Genomic DNA, 15,694 nt, shown 5'->3' with positions numbered 1-15,694 from the left:
GGGTTCAATCCCGACCCAGACACCTGTTGTATATTTGGAGTTTGCGGTGTCTCCCTCTCTTTCCTCGTGGTCACGTGGCTTTTTCTCCGGATTCTCCAGGTTTTCCCTCCACATTTAGAATCAACATGCGTTGAGAGTATTCGGCTGCTATACATTTCTACGCGATGATCCACTTCGTTATCATGTGGCCAGGTCGCTTCTGAAAAAAATAGCTAGAGAGCTCAGTGGGTCTTACCTGGTAAATATGTTTTTGTTTATTGTAACTGAATGCGAAGAGACAGCTAGTGCAGTCTCGTCTCAGCACGATAAGGCGAAGTTCGCCAACACGGTGACAGGAGACCGGCAACAATGAGGGCCAAACACCTCTTGAGACCAAAGAGATGTCAGTGAACGCCCGTTACGAAGCGATTCACACTCTAAGAGTAAGAAAGTCTCTTGAACATTTTTTTTCTATTTTCAAAACAGTTTTATAACACAATAAGAACACTAATATCAAGCCACGTATTTAACTTTTTGTTATTGCAGACCTCGTGTACGCCCGTTTTCACGTTTCACTTTCGGCATCCGTCAAGACGTGGGCGCGCACGGGGGTCGGGGGTCACCGCGCGATCGGCAACGGTCGCCGGTGTTTTGAGCCAATGGCGCGCACATCGAGACGCAACACCCAGTGAACCAGCCGATCTGCCGCTAAAAACCGACCAGGGGGCCTTTCTCCTCAACCTCCTCTGGGTCTTGGCCGTCTGAGGGTCGACCGCCGTCTCAAAACTCCTGGGCAGAGAAGCCACGGATGGTCCGGTTCCATTGTACCGTATCTTTGTTTACATCTTTACCGAATGTTCCCCCGAAACGCATCCGGGTCCCGGGAAATAATTTCGCAATGGGTTTCCGCGCGTCGTCGTTTGCCGAACGAGAGCAACGCCATCTTAGGCAGCCGCTGGAGCCTCGCCCCAACGAAACATGACGAGCGTCACCTCCTCGCGGAGGACATCTTTCTGACGAGACATCCGCCCCGAAGTTCGATGAAATTGAGGATGGAATTGTGTTCCGTGATGTCCACCTAACACAATTCAGACAACTCATACGCAAAAAAACTGAACTCAACTTTTTTTTTATTTTTACTCAAATGAATGAACACACACGTATAAAGCCAAACATGACTGAAAACATCAGATATGAATGCTCCAAAACACAAACACACAGGCACATGCACACCTGAGCTCAAATACAAAGATACCCATTCTTCTAAGCCTGGAAAGACTGTTGGTCGGAGTGTTGCTAACGAGCACTTATTAAGGTTGGCACAGCACCCACCTTTGCCTCTCCAGTGCCAATGTTTTTATGCACCGTGTACGGTAGGGCGAGTTGACAATTCGGCGAGCTGGAACACCAATTGCCACCAATGTGCACGGCACATAAATCAAACTCGGGTGCTTACGGCCTGCGAGACAACGCGCCAACTCAAATCCATGGCACACATGTTGCCTGCAATACGGAAACACATGGGGCACACTCGTACCACCCAAAAAAAAGCACAGCAGCCGTCACGAGCTCAACGTGGATTCCTTTTGATGTACAATCACGTCAGCATGCCTCGACCCCGAAGCGCACATTAAACATAAAATTCCCCTCCGTGCCAGCTCGCTCGATATTGCAGCAACTGGGATGGACTTGAAACAAAAGTGGCAGGGCGCCCGGCAGGCTGTCGGGCGATGTGAATCTCAAGCCACTTGCACGCGGACGGGCCAAACTATGAGAGAGCGAAAGAGAACGGGGGGGGGGGGGGGGTGGGGGGGGAGAATAAAATACAACGGGGAGACGGTGCTGGGGTGGGGGTGGCAGGAGAGGAAGTGTGCACCGTTTGGCGCTGCCAAGTCCGGCGCAGAGTGAATAACAACTGTTAGCAGCTCCCCTGACGCTCGGCGTAAAGTTGGAATCCGGCAAGAGGGCGCTCGCTCAAAAACGAGCCGTGGCCAAAAAGCGGTCAGGAGAGTTGGGGGGGGGGAGTTAGGCGCGAGTGAAGGGGGGGGGGCGGCTGGGCTGAGCAGCCTCGCCGTGCGTGCGTTCCCACGAACCCGCGCGGCTCACGAGGGTGAGGGGGGGGGGGGCTTGCGCCGCGCGAGCCCCCCCCCCCCTCGTGAACCGCGCCACCCCAAACCCACGACCACCGCCCTCGCAGGACGAGCGGAATTGAGCGAGGAATCCGTACATTTCCGCCGGGCTCGCAGGCTGAGAGCGAGCGAGGGAAACGAAAACCCCGCGACTCTGTTGCTCATTAAACGCCCTCCACCACCATACCCCCTGCCCTTTATTAAAGACAAACGGCGCGCGGGAGGGAGGAGGCGCAAGGCCCACCGAGAGAGCGTGGCGCGCGGCTCCGTCTCCGGTCTCAAATGCTCAGACCATGATGCCATCATCGCCGCTGCTCGACGCACCACCAAGTCCACGGGGCAGCGCTGGTCATCCACGAGTCGTGGTACGCTGCCTCGCAGCGGTTCGGCCCGGGAGGTTTTTGTGTCAGGCTTAGCGAAGGGGGCATTTAACTCAATCAGGAAAAGGAAAATTTCAAATATAAAGATCGTTTGGAATACTTTAAGCAAATAACCTGACAGGTTAATGTTACACTTTTATTTTGTCTTTGCCAATAGCCTCACCACTGATGCTTTGGTTCCAAGAGTGGAGTGTTAAAAGCTTTTCCAAAAAAACTCCCCAAAGTATTAATAATAGCAAGTCTTTTTTTGCATAAATATCACCATTTTCAATGCCTTCCACCAACACGAGCCTTTCTAAAAAAAATAAAAAATCGTGCCAATTGCAGCCGCCCCAAAAAGCACTTCTGCCCAGCGAACAATCGTCACCGTGCGGCACGGGAAGACACAACCCAGAACCAACCACCACCACCACCACCGCGCATTCGTGGTATTTCCACTTCTTGTTCTTGACATTTCTATAATTGTTCTCAACATTTAAACCCCCTGCGCATCAACCGATTCCTATTTTTTTCCCGAACTTTCCGTTTTTTTTTTCATTAAACACTTTTAACAGTACGTTCTTTTATTTTTTTCCTTTTTTTTACGACACTTCTCTCCAGAGATCACCACCGACCACCTCGAGCCGCAACCCGCCGATCGTGCCAGGGTTGCCGGGCCGGTCGCCCGCGCGTCACCGCCACCCGCGCTCGAGAGGGAAAACCTTCAGGACGAGTGCCGGCAGCCGGGGCTCGCCGCTGGCGGCGAGTGGGTAGCCACGCGGGCGTTGTCGCCTTGCCGCCCGCCTCACCCCGCACTCCTCCTCCTCCTCTCAGAAGGAGCACGGGCGCGCGGCCGTCAAAAGCGCCACGCGTGCGTCGCGAGGAAGCCGCCGCTCGCTCCTATTCCGATCCCTCGGGGCGGTCGCTCCGTGCGCTCCTCGCCTCAGCCCACGTTGGCCCAGGCGAGGAAGGCCGGCACGTCCTTGACCGGTACGTTCCTCGTCAGGGCCTTGAGGCGCAGGTTGCGGTCGTCCGTGAGCAGCACCACGTCGCGGCGCAGGCGGATCGGGTCTCCTGGGGGACGGGCACGAGCGGGGACGGCACGGGGGGCGGGGGGGGGGAAGCGGCGGTCAGCGAACCGGATTCGCGGAAGAGCCGGCAACATCTGCAGTAATTATTATCACTGCAAATCATCACTATAAGAGTCCACACGATTGAACTGCGATTTGCCCGTTTTGTGAAATCTGTGCACGTTACAAATCTTTTTTGTTAATCGTTGTCATTATTAGCATTATTGTTGTTGTTTGCGTGGGAGCTTTTCACTCAGGGCTCAGCCCAATATTGCCAAATTGTGCGAGCGTGGCGATCAGGTGGGCACAGCAGCACAGCAGTAGCAACTGGCAGTACCACGTCACAGGACCCACGACACCTGCACTACACATCCACTGATTTGTCACATCCAACCCTTTGCCAATCCACTGCTAGATTGAAGGTCTCTCCCCCCATGCGGTGTCCACTGTTTGACCAGTGGCGGCCGGACTGTTCGGGGCGTTTGGGATGGCACCCTTTCTTAAACATTTGCTTTCATTTGTATTAAGTAAATTAATATATGAACATGCATTCAAGCAGGAACGTAAATAGCATGTAAGTAACTTTCTAATGTCTTTTTCAGACATTTTGAAGCGATGTTCAGAGTTAGACGCCTTTTTCCGCTACATTTTTCAATCCGCTTGCCCCATTCACAAATCATCGATCACCCGGGGGGGGGCAGCTACCGGATCGGGCCTGGGCTAATCAGAAGGCGTCTTCAAAAGCATTTGCATAGGCACACTCCTTTATGCAAATGTTTCCTCCCCCTGGCTCAGTGCATAACATGACCCCGGTGAGGAAATGACGAATGACGATGGTGGCGTAGCCGATGACAATGACGGTGATAAAATCAATAAAAATTTGAGTCACCAACTAAAACTTGCGTCTGAGCATACTTCACTATATAGATCAGTGCATACTGGTGAGGGGGGGGAGGGGGTGCCTAGGACTCGTTAAAATATGACTGTGCACCCACCATGGGTTGCCTCGCTCGTACCAAAATACGCGAACCAATGCCCGCCCTCACTCCCTCCGCAGTGGCAGCCTTGTAATGGCACTGTGAACCCATGGCGTTGCCTGCTCTTGTAGGAAACAGCATCGCGAGGTTTGGCACAGCGCATGGAGGCACCTCGAAGGCCCCTCTTGGGCCACGTTGTCTGCGTGCCTAACAGAGACTCTCGACTTGAACGACTGCATCTCTCCCTCCTCCTCCTGGCAGTCGGCCCACTCTTCCAGCAGCAGGGAGTGCAGTCTCTCATCATCTCGGTCCATCAGATAGTGAGTTCAGCACCGCCTGTCTGCTGGTGATATCGCTCCAACAGAGCTGTCTAAAACGGTCTCCTGGACCCGACTTTCATGCCGCCGGGCCTCGCGCCCCCCTTGAGAGGGGCCCCCCACCCCGCACCGTCGTGTCTGTGCGTTAATACAAAGGTGCAAGTCTGCGATCACCTGGACGTCGCATTCAAAGGCACTGGGGTAACTTAAAAGAAACCAGTGGGGATGAACGATTGGAAATCTTCAACTATAGGTACACTGCTGCACGCAAGTCAAAGACTGTTATGGAGAGATGGGGTAAAAGGGCTAGGAGTGACCACCCCTGGCTCCCTAGTGATGGCCGTCAAACATTGCACCAGGTATTCATTTTAGGCCGAATTGACCTGGGGGCAGGGTGGCCCACAGCACGCGTCGATGCGATTCGTGGCTATGGGAATCGAACTCGGGTTGCTGGCTTCGGAGCGCAGTGCTGTCACCACCTCTCCCCGCGGACGCACGACGACACACACTTGCAACGTGTGTAAAATGCAAATACGATCACTGCAAGAAACGGACCAACCGTATTTTGACTGATTGGCCTTTGTGAGGGCAATATATCTCGCTGTCACTTATGCGAGACTTGGACCGGCTCTGGATTTCTGAAGAGCTGCTCGGTGCAAGAACCCCAGCCAAGTCTGCTGTGTCCCACGTTTGCCAATGTCAACGTTTTCCTGTTGGTCGGTTGGCCAAAAATATCGGCTCTGAAGGTTTACTGATGTGCTCTGTAATTTTAGTGAATTAAATTCAGCCTATTCATAAATATATTGTTTGTTAAATTTGCTGAGGCGGCAATTTCGTATTGACGGTAGTCTGTGTAGAAAACAAAGACACCCAGTGTAGCTTTTAAAAGACTGTTGGGGCAAGCGCTGTCAGTGAGCACCTACGAAGGCGGGCACGGCACACGAAGCGGGTGGGTGGCCAGCAACACGCCTGGCCGCCTTTGTCTCCCTCGTGGTAATGTTTACACAGCATGCGCCAGATACTCGTTTGAGGCTGAGTCGCACACAGTCACCCACACACCAGCCAGCGATTACACACATGCGCACGCGACAGTCAGCAACACACACATCAGGCATGCGACTACGCATCGATTAATTGACTAAAATTAATTCTTAAGATCGCAACACACGCATAAGTCATTTGCGGGAGAATCAATTATTCTCAATTTGTGCCGTAATGGGTTCACGTGACCCCTGCAACCACTGGAAATGTTACCTTCACCACAGCGATTAAAAACAATGCTGAGAATAAATCGCGATGGCCGGATCGTGCCGATTCATCGAATCGCGAGGTGGACACAGCGTGACAGGTCCAACGCGTGTGCACACAGGCAGCTACACGGACAGTAACACTCCAGTCAAACAGACACACGACGCACACACACTGCCACACCCCCAGCGTGACGAGTGAGCGTGGTGATGCAGCGTGGTGATGCCGCGTGCTGGGCGCGTGTCGGGCGCGTGTGCACACCACTCCACTGTGTTCCGGAAACCTTGAGTGGTGGGGGAGCAGCGAGTGGTAGGGGGAGCAGCGAGCGGAGGAGGCAGTGAGTGGTTGCACGCGAGCACCTTTACTGGTTGGCATGAAGTCCTTGGCTTTGTCCTTGCAGTAGTGCAGGCAGCAGGACAGGATGAGGTCATCGTTGTTCCCCTGTGGGAGGGCACACGGGCAGGGGGCGCCGTTAGCGCCGGGCGGGCGTCACGCGGCCACGCGGTGGAGCGCCGCGAGAGCCGCCCTTGGATCACCGGCGGCGGATGTTGGCGGCGGTGCGCGGTGGGGGGCCCCCAGTGTTTCCAAGGTGTGCCTTTGAACAGCTACGCATGTTTCTGTACACGAGTGCCCGGGTGTGTGTGGGCATGTGGGTACGTGGTCACCCGGGTGTATCTTTGGACAGCAAAGCGTGTTTACACATGGGTGCCCGGGTGTGTGGGGATGTGGGTATGCGGGCATGCGGGAGCCCGGGCGTGCCTTTCCCCGCACGTCCAACTTCTTTCGCGTCGTACGTAGGCTCGGCGAGAGCAGGCGAGCGGCCGCGTGTGGGTGCGCGAGTCCCACCTGCCGCCCGGCCGTGTCCTCGCTGCGGAAGGCGATGGACTCGAGCTCGTTGCCGCGGCTGGTGAGCGCCCGCAGGCACGGCTCGCGCTCCTCGAAGCGCCCTTCCAGGAAGGCGACGGCGGCCCGCGCCCGCTCCTGCACCAGCCTCGCCTGCTGCACCGCGCGCCGCGCGTCCTGGCCCCTCGCCAGCCCGTCCAGCTCGTTAATCACTGCACACGCACACGGGCGCACCGCGCCACCGGTGGGCTCTCGCGGGGCTCATAATGGCCGTGCGAGAGCGCCGAGCTAACACCTCGGAAGAGATCTCTCTTCTGGGGGGGGGGGGGGGGGGGGGGGGCCCTGGAGCCCCGGCATCTCGAGGGGATGTTCATAACGGGCGTGTCGAGACGGCGGAATTTAACGCCTCCAAACGTCCTAGGTTCGGCACCCGGAGCTGGCCCATAGGGAATTTCGCGGTGGCGGCGTCTGGCACGAAGCGAACGACTCTTGAGGAGTTCGGTTCAGAAGGCAGCACCTCGGCATCTCCCCGGCGGGCTGAGGCTGTGCGTGGCACACGTCAAACACGGTGCGCGCAAGGGCAGGCCGCTGTGTACGAGTGTCAATGCGGAAACCTACGCCTGGTCAACCAAGCCACACCTCCGATGAGCGAGGTTGGCTTCGTGCGGAGCAAGAGAAGTTCAACGCACGGACAAGACGCAACTGGTTCACGGAATCGAGAAGTCTCTGTGCAACCCCAACTCTGCTGCGGGTCTCTCGTGCGAGAGAGAATGAATTTCAAGCGGGCTCAGGTTAGACGCATCGTGGAGAGTTCGACTGAAGAGAACGGAAAACCGTGAACAAGTAAGCATGCAGAACAAATCGTGAAAAAAATTAATTAACGGCCATGAAATGAGCGCATGCACAAACACTGGGGCGTTGGACCACACGTAGAAAGACAAAAGATAACCCCCATATAGCCTTAACACACTGTTGGGGCAAATGCTGTTAGCGATTAGCACCAATGAAGGCCGGCATGGCACACGAGGGGGTGGGTTGACCAGCACGATGCCCGGTCACCTTTGTCTTCCTAGCGGCGATGTTTACACATCGCCGCACGAGGTACTCATATAACGCTGAGTCGACTGAGGGGAGGCCCAGAACCGGTTCAAATAATCGTCACTGGTATTGGCCGTGAGCACCAATCGACTCGGTTCGCCGAGTTCTGAGCTCGGTGCGCTAACTGCCGCGCCACCACTCCCCAGACACACCCACACACTCACACGTACATACACACACACACACGTACACACACACACTCACACGTACACACACACTCACGGGATACGGACAGAGGCCTGTGGGGGTGTGCTCGGCGGGAGCAGGCGCACACACTCACCCACTCAGTGGGAAATTAATGGCGCTGTTCTTAAGTGGCGCAGTCGAGTAACTCGGCATATATCTCGCGTGCAGTGCTGCCCAAGATGGAATTAATTTGTTTAAGTAAGACAAATAGGCTGCTCTGCTCGATGCGCACATGCGCACACACGCTCACACGCACACAACGGTCACCCGCAGCAATGACCCCGGCGTTCCCCCCTTTACCGTGAGTTAATAAGCGTTAATGCACACCGTCTCAGCCGCAAAGCGTTCATTCGCTCAACTTATGTTCACTGCAACTTACGTGGTTCACCCACAAAGGACGAAAATTTCCCGCCCCCCCCGCCCCCACCCCGCATAGCCTTAACAAATCGTTGGGGCAAGTGCTGTTAGCGAGCAACTAGGAAGGCCGGAATTTTATCCCCACGTGTGCAGGATAAAACAAACTGTGCACGGAGCGTTCGCCTGATATTAATTAGAAATGGGACTTCAATAGTGCTCGATACCTCAATGATAAATGTTCTGTAAAAACAAGCCGTGTGACACAATGCGCCGCCAAGTTTGCCCACGCTATGGAATCCAGAGAGAGTGGAACAAGACTACACACCACACTGGGAGGGTGTGGAACAAGGCCACACCGCACACAGGGAGGGTGTGGAACAAGGTCACACCACACACAGGGAGGGTGTGGAACAAGGCCACACCACACATAAGGGGGCGAGTGTGGAGGATGGGAACGGCTGGAGTTATTGCGAAATGAACACCTGGCGCCCGTCACAGCCGCAGGGCCTGTGTGGAGTGGGCGCTGTGTGGGTCACCCACCGAACCCACCCCCCGCCCCGCCCCCCTTGCCAAACCCATGTCCATGAAACAGCAGCGAACAGCACTTAGCCCACAACCAGGCTGGCCAAACATACTCGGAGGCGCCAAAGCTCGTGGCCGATACTATAAAGGTGGCGTGAGAATATTTCTGAGTCAAGTTCACGCGAAACGAGAGGTTTGCGCATGCTGACCTGCAACCAAAGTTCAACCGAACTTTCCAGGGGAAATGCCTGGCAAAGTTTCAAACGCGCAATTGACGCGGTATCACCTTGCGCGTTAAACCGGGACGCTTTCCGCAGATTTCTGCGAGAGCCCTTTCTATCGGCCGGCAGAAGGCGGGGGGTGGGGGGAATACACCCAGCAAGGCTGGAGGCGACGTGGCTTCTACGACGACAACGACGAGCGGTAAACACGCCTGCTGTACAAACCGCTCAGGTGTCTCCGTCGAAGGTGCATGGCAGCGACGGTGGGGCTGTCACACAACTCCGCGTATTACTGTTTGCACGAGCGCTTCACGTGCGCCTTTCCTGACGTGCGCGCGTGTTAATTTACACGCATATGTCTCTCGTTCTGAAAAGTTGGTACGCAAGCAGGCAGGCGGGCAGGTAGACGGCGAGGCGGGTAGGTTGGGAGAAACTTAGAGAGAGAGGGCAAGGAGGAATGTGTGGACGGAGGGCAGGAGAGAGGGAGATGGAGGAGTACACGGAGAGGCGTGGAGCGGGGTAATGGGAGGGCGATAGGTAGGCAAGTGGATACAGAGATAGTTTTACCGGCCCCATACCAAAAAATATCATGCCGCGCTGAAGTGATGAACGAGGTTTAGGCACGATCACACACGAGAGAGACTGGACACGCAAGTTTCCTTTCAAATGCTGAAAGCGCCGATGAGGAAATTACCAAATATCCCAATCAGGGTCTGTCCTGAAAAACGGGCTGTTATTAAATGGGCGATCATGCGACTGAAGTGGGCCGTGGGGGTAATAACACACAAGGGCCAACAGAGATCAACATAAACACTCTGGCTTTTAAACTCTCTTCAAATTGTGGTTTTGTGTCCAGGAGGGTAAACTTTTCCCCCCTAATTATATTCCAACTGTGCGGCTACTGGCATCATGTCCAGAGGCAACTCATTTTCCATTCACTACTCTCAAGAGCGAGCAGTGCACAACCCTGCGTCAGAGAATGGCCATGAAAGATGACGTCGTAAAAAACTAACGAGCTGCCCAATTAGCATGCAAATTGTGTTCCGGTTCAAGTGATTTGGTTTCTTTTGACGTTTATTTATTTATCTGGGTAGCCTTTTCGGCTTACCCTGAATACATCAATAGGACACACTCTATCCACACTCGGGGCACAACTTTTATATACCCTGCAAAGAATTAAATTTGCATCGCAATTAAATTTTAAAAAATGAAATTCTCAGCACTGGAATAAACACAAGAGTAGTGTCATTGGTGACCCTGCTCAGACCATCAACCCGCTATAACTGAGAACCAAGTTTAATCAGGTATGGTTGCCTGAATCGGAAACTCAGGATATCAGACGTGGTGGCCCAGTGACCTGCCATGTGACATCAGATAACGAGTCAGCCAGCCTCCTCCCCCCTAGGTGTATCAACACCCCAGCACAATAACGGCCACTGTGATCTGAAGTACGCGCCGTGCAGTGTCAGAGGAAGTCTGCCTGCATGGTGGCTCAGCTCTGCAGGATCACCGAAGGCGATCATTGCACTTGCAATGTCAAACACGTGGAGGCGGTAAACGATACATTGATTCGCACAAAACGCATCCGCCTCACGGCTCTGTTATTTATTTGTTCTCCGACAGGCGAATTCCTAAATCAAAGTCTGGAACGCGGAGGTGGCCGGGTGGACTGATGCAGAGATGAGCTTATACCCACGTTGAGTCAACACCGATGAGCGCCTGGGTTTTAATCCTAAACCTCGGCTAAGTCGAGAGCGGCCTTTCATGGGTAGACAGCAGATGGCCTCCACCAATTATTAAAGAAGGCAAAAAAAAATAGAAGAAAAACAACCTCATAATTCTCAATCCCAATAAAAAAAAATTTCCATGAAGTAAATTACGGACATTCGGCACCCCTGGACGAAACAGAGCTTCCCGATGTTTCTCTTGAAATATTTGTACTCTAAAGTTACGGGGGCTCTCGCCAGGTCAAAGGTCAGCCCACGGCTGTGCGTGTATGTGACCGCGGGTTGGTAATCTGCACGAGAGGCGTGCACAGGGCCACGCCGCCATTACACACGCCGTTATTTGTCACTCTTCTCCTACGCCTGCCAGGAGTTCAAAGCGACTCGAAGAGGACGATTCCACCCGATGGGGGTCAGACAAGTCAGGTGACTTCATCGGGTGGAATCTAACTCGTCTAGAAAATGCGGACATGTGCGAGAGTAAGGCAGGAAGGTAGATTTTGTACTCGGCTGATGTTTTGTGTTGGTGCCCATGTTGGCACGCTGCAGAGAAGAGTCCTCTCAAACAGTAACAGTCTCGACCAGAAGAGGTAGCTTAGAATAAACCATACACTGCACACTATAGCCTTGTCGTTCACGCAACCTGAGAACTTAAATAATGTGTACCAACATTGCGGAGCCACGTGACAACGCGATGAAGGAATAACGACGGCACCCAGGCATGACCCTGAGATGAGAGCTGGGAGGATTGTAGATGGTTGTCTTCACATATTCCTGACAGAAATGGCAATGTCTGCCCCCCCCCAAACACCTCCACTCCCCCAGTTGCGCCACGGAAGACAAGGCCCGCTGTTCTCTACGGTCCTGTTGAACTTCTTTGGCACCGTACGTAGCCAACCGTGCGAACAGGGGTGTGCGGTGGGGGAAACGCACGACAAACCGAACACTGGAGAAGGGGACAAGTGGCTGGTTTACAGCGAGGGCCAGCATCCCCAGGTCTGACCCTCTTGTGCAAAAAAAAAAACAAACTCACCCCAAAAACTATGACGCATAACAGGGAATACTTCTGGAACTGAAGCCCCCGACCGCCAGTTTCAATTATTGCCGTGGAAATAGCAAAAATAATTTAAAAGGTTTGTTAAACTCCTTCAAGGAGCCCTCAAGACTTGTTCAGTCTATCCGGCGGATCCTTACGGGAACAAGCCTCTTGCCATCGACAAGGCCAAAACTCTTCGAGATGCCTCTTGGACCTGGGCAGACATCTCGGATTCCTTGAGTCGAGGGCACGAAGGAGAAAAACGTCGAGTGGCACAAAACAGGCGACTTGGCTACCAGGCGCCAGCATGGCAGACGCGGCAGGCGCACTCATGTACTCGTGGCATAACCGTTAACATGTACGGTGCGGCAGCAGCAACAACAGCAGGGCGGCCACAATCGGCTTGCTCATGTACAGCAACTTGAATGCGCTTAACCTTCAACAATGTGAGTTCAATTTCGATTTAAAGCTTTCGTGACTGCAGGGATTCATCTTCTTGGTTCTTTCGGTAAAGTCACGTAGAAGGGAAATAATAAAATAACAAAAATTAAAACATAATAAAATAATTCTCACGACGTTTCGGCTACAACGCAAGCAGCCGTCACCTGAGGACGGCTGCTTGCGTTGTAGCCGAAACGTCGTGAGAATTATTTTATTATGTTTTATTTTTATTATTTTATTATTTCCCTTCTACGTGACTTTACCGAAAGAACCAAGAAGAATGTGAGTTCAACCTGCACTCCCCAAGGCTGGACCCTCGGCTCGAGGAAAGGTGTCCCCCCAAGTTTGCAGCCTCACCATCGGTGGCAGCTGAGCTGCATCCTCTGGCGAGCCGCACGCCAGAGGAGGAGCCTGGACGAGCGTGGTTGACGGGCTAAAATTTTGAGATGGCAGGTCTCCCATGCTAGGCCCTGGCGTTCCTGGCGAATCCTGCCGGCCCTGCTGCAGATTGGGCTCGCGTCGTCTCTGATACGAGAGATGGCTTCTGTCTCTTGGGGCGCTGGGAGCATGGGGCAGCTCACCGCACGCCTAACCCCTCCGCGTCGCGCGTCGCTCTCGGACGGGCGAAGCACTGCCGGTGGATGCCGGGGGTGTCCTCCTTCTGGCAGCTCGGCTCAGCCGGAATGTCTTCTCGGAGATTTCTTTACAGGAAGCGTGCCACGTTTGCGGTGGGAAGGAACAAAAAAAATCCGCTTCTGAAGATGAAGCGAATTGCTAACAAAACAAAAGCACTCCTCTGCCTTGATCTGCAAATGAATGTTCCAAAAATCTATGCAATTACAAATAGTGAAAAAAAAATACTCAAGCTGGACCGTTGCCTGCAGTCACAGTTGGTGCAATGAGAAGTATAAGCTAACAGTAGTAAATATGGGCTGACACGGGCACTAACACTGTCGTATAATGGAGGTCAACTTGGCAGCACTTTGTTAAAAACAGCATGGCTACAAACACTGGCCAAGCACTGCCTCGTAGCAGTGGGGCTTAAGTTTGGGGAACCGCTCGGGCACAAAGCAACTTGGCTTTGGCACGGCCGAGGGAGGGTCGGGGCAGAATTTGACCTTGTGACCTCCCTCTCGGCAGCGTGAGGCCATCCTCATGCAGCCAGCTATGGCTACAGAGTTTGGTGGTACATGTTGTTCACGTCGTTTATTGTGAAAATTCGATCACAGTTCCTATGACCACCACTGTTTCATTGCTTTTATGGCTTTATTTTCGTGATTTTCGAAAAGTTTTTTGGTTTGGCCATGTTTGTTTGTTGTAGTACAGAGTTAGACTGATGGCCTTAATCTAAGTTGTCTTGTGGTTTTTGTTGTTTGACTTGCATCCCACTGGGATTTTTGCACACAGTGTTGGTGTATGGTGATTTTTCTGCAATATTTTGCTGTCTTTTCTTGGATTTTCTGTTTGCAACATAGTCACTTTAAGATCTATTCTTGTTCATGTTTTTGTTTTTTGTTTGTTGCGGTTGCACCCGATTCAAGAGCCGAATGCCTCACAGGCCTATACCTAATAAATGAACTTGAAACTTGAACTTGATCCTCTCCAAGTCACCCTCCTGCCCCACACCATGAGGCATGTTGCATTTTATCATCGCCGACCTTTGCGTTGTTATTATTGAAAATAATATTTCATCTGTGAAGGCCATTCATGCAATACAGTTGCATTTAGACGGACTAAATACATTCAAATTGCGTCATTGTTTCGTGACACATTGAGAACCTTCCCCTGTTCTGGGTGCCCCAGCTGGGATCCTGAGCTTTGGGGAAGAGGAACCACTCTGCTGCGTCTTCGTACTATTTGGTTCCACGAGACTGGGCCTCAGCCTCAGCAAAGCCTGGACACAGTGGGGTGGGAGATCTCACGGCACCATCCCCGACTGATCGACAACAAACAGCTCAACCGTTCACGTCTGCCACTCGCTGCAAGAGAAAGTGTAACAAGGAGGCTCTCAGCTCTGAAGCATAATAAGGAGACTTTGGTAAAAAGAATATAAATAAAACATTGCTCTTGTACCCACCTTACAACACAAAGCGGTAACAAGTTGTTGACGCCAACATAAAATCCTGGTAGCAAAGGGGGGTGGGGGGCTGCATTTAATTCTTAGGGACATCGTTTGCTCAATAAAGTGGTTATCCAGAAATGTGTTGCTCTGTCTGTACGGCCTCATAGCTGGTGTTTTCAAACAACAGACTATGCTGCGGTCACTAATGCTAAAGAGCTGCCTTGTGTTCCCACGGCTTAGAAATTGCATGCCAGATCCCAAGAATCCTTGTGTGTTGGCTGCTAAATCCTACACTCCAAAGCACCCGTATGCTTGGATAATCAGTGGGATTGTTTTGACTGGAGGTGACATGGTTAGAGTCACAAAAAAATAACATTTACAGCACTAACACTTCAAATCTCTCGCATTCAGCCAATACAATACACTCAATTTAATTCTTATACGCTTTTCAGTTCCATCCATCACTCGACTTATTATTGCTTAAATACACATTGGGAATGCGGTAAAAAAAACCTTTTTAAAAGTTGACATTTTTTCCTAAATCTACTTTGACAAGAGCGACGTTTTATTTTTCTTCACGACCAAGCACAGGTTGATTTGAGCGCTCGGCTGTGCCTTCATTGCCAAACTCCCCTCGCCTGCGCGCGGGGCCCACTCTCGCGCGTTCGTGGCCCTGGCGCCATCGCGTCCTCGCGGCACGGGCGTCCCAGCCCCGTCCGTCTTGATAACCGACAGAGGAAGCTCCCGCGCAAAAACAAGGGCAACGTCCCAGGTACTCGCTCACCGCTCGGGCTGACAAGAGGCGACTTTATTTGTAACTTGTAATGTTCCGCACTGCTGTGGGTCATTCAAATGTTGGCACTCAGGGGCTTTTGGACATTTCACGCATCCTCCCCCACCTCTCTCTCTCTCTCTCCACCCCCGTCCTCTCTCTCTCTCCCTCCCCGTTTTCTCTTTGTGTCGCATCTTGAACATTTGCATGCCTGAATAAATTACCAGCCGGCCTGGACACGCTGGGGATGTGCGCGCGCCACACAAAGGGGCCTCTTCAGCACCAGTGAGGCCGCACGTCTATTGTCTCCGCGATGCCCAACCGCCCCCCCCTACCCCGCCCCCATTTTTTTG

At 52.9% G+C, this 15,694-nt stretch overlaps 1 protein-coding gene across 2 annotated transcripts in view; it reads right to left on the bottom strand.

The window, feature by feature from the left end:
- Positions 1-1,077: 1,077 nt before the first annotated feature.
- SMG6 (SMG6 nonsense mediated mRNA decay factor) overlaps positions 1,078-15,694 on the bottom strand; it is a 184,939-nt gene continuing 170,322 nt past the window's right edge. For both annotated transcript variants that reach the window (XM_061561975.1, XM_061561976.1), the window contains exons 18-20: positions 6,926-7,134; positions 6,439-6,520; positions 1,078-3,541 (exon numbers count right to left, since the gene is read on the bottom strand). In XM_061561975.1, coding sequence (XP_061417959.1) covers positions 3,411-3,541; positions 6,439-6,520; positions 6,926-7,134 — 422 coding nt within the window. In that variant the 3' untranslated portion in view covers positions 1,078-3,410. The remainder of the gene's footprint in view (positions 3,542-6,438; positions 6,521-6,925; positions 7,135-15,694) is intronic.

This window comes from Lethenteron reissneri, chromosome 28 (genome assembly GCF_015708825.2).
Source record: "Lethenteron reissneri isolate LAM-NWPU_2019-01 chromosome 28, ASM1570882v1, whole genome shotgun sequence".
Taxonomy (NCBI): domain Eukaryota; kingdom Metazoa; phylum Chordata; class Hyperoartia; order Petromyzontiformes; family Petromyzontidae; genus Lethenteron; species Lethenteron reissneri.
Note: the sequence above shows the minus strand (reverse complement) of the source record. Positions and strands in the feature narration are given on the sequence as shown.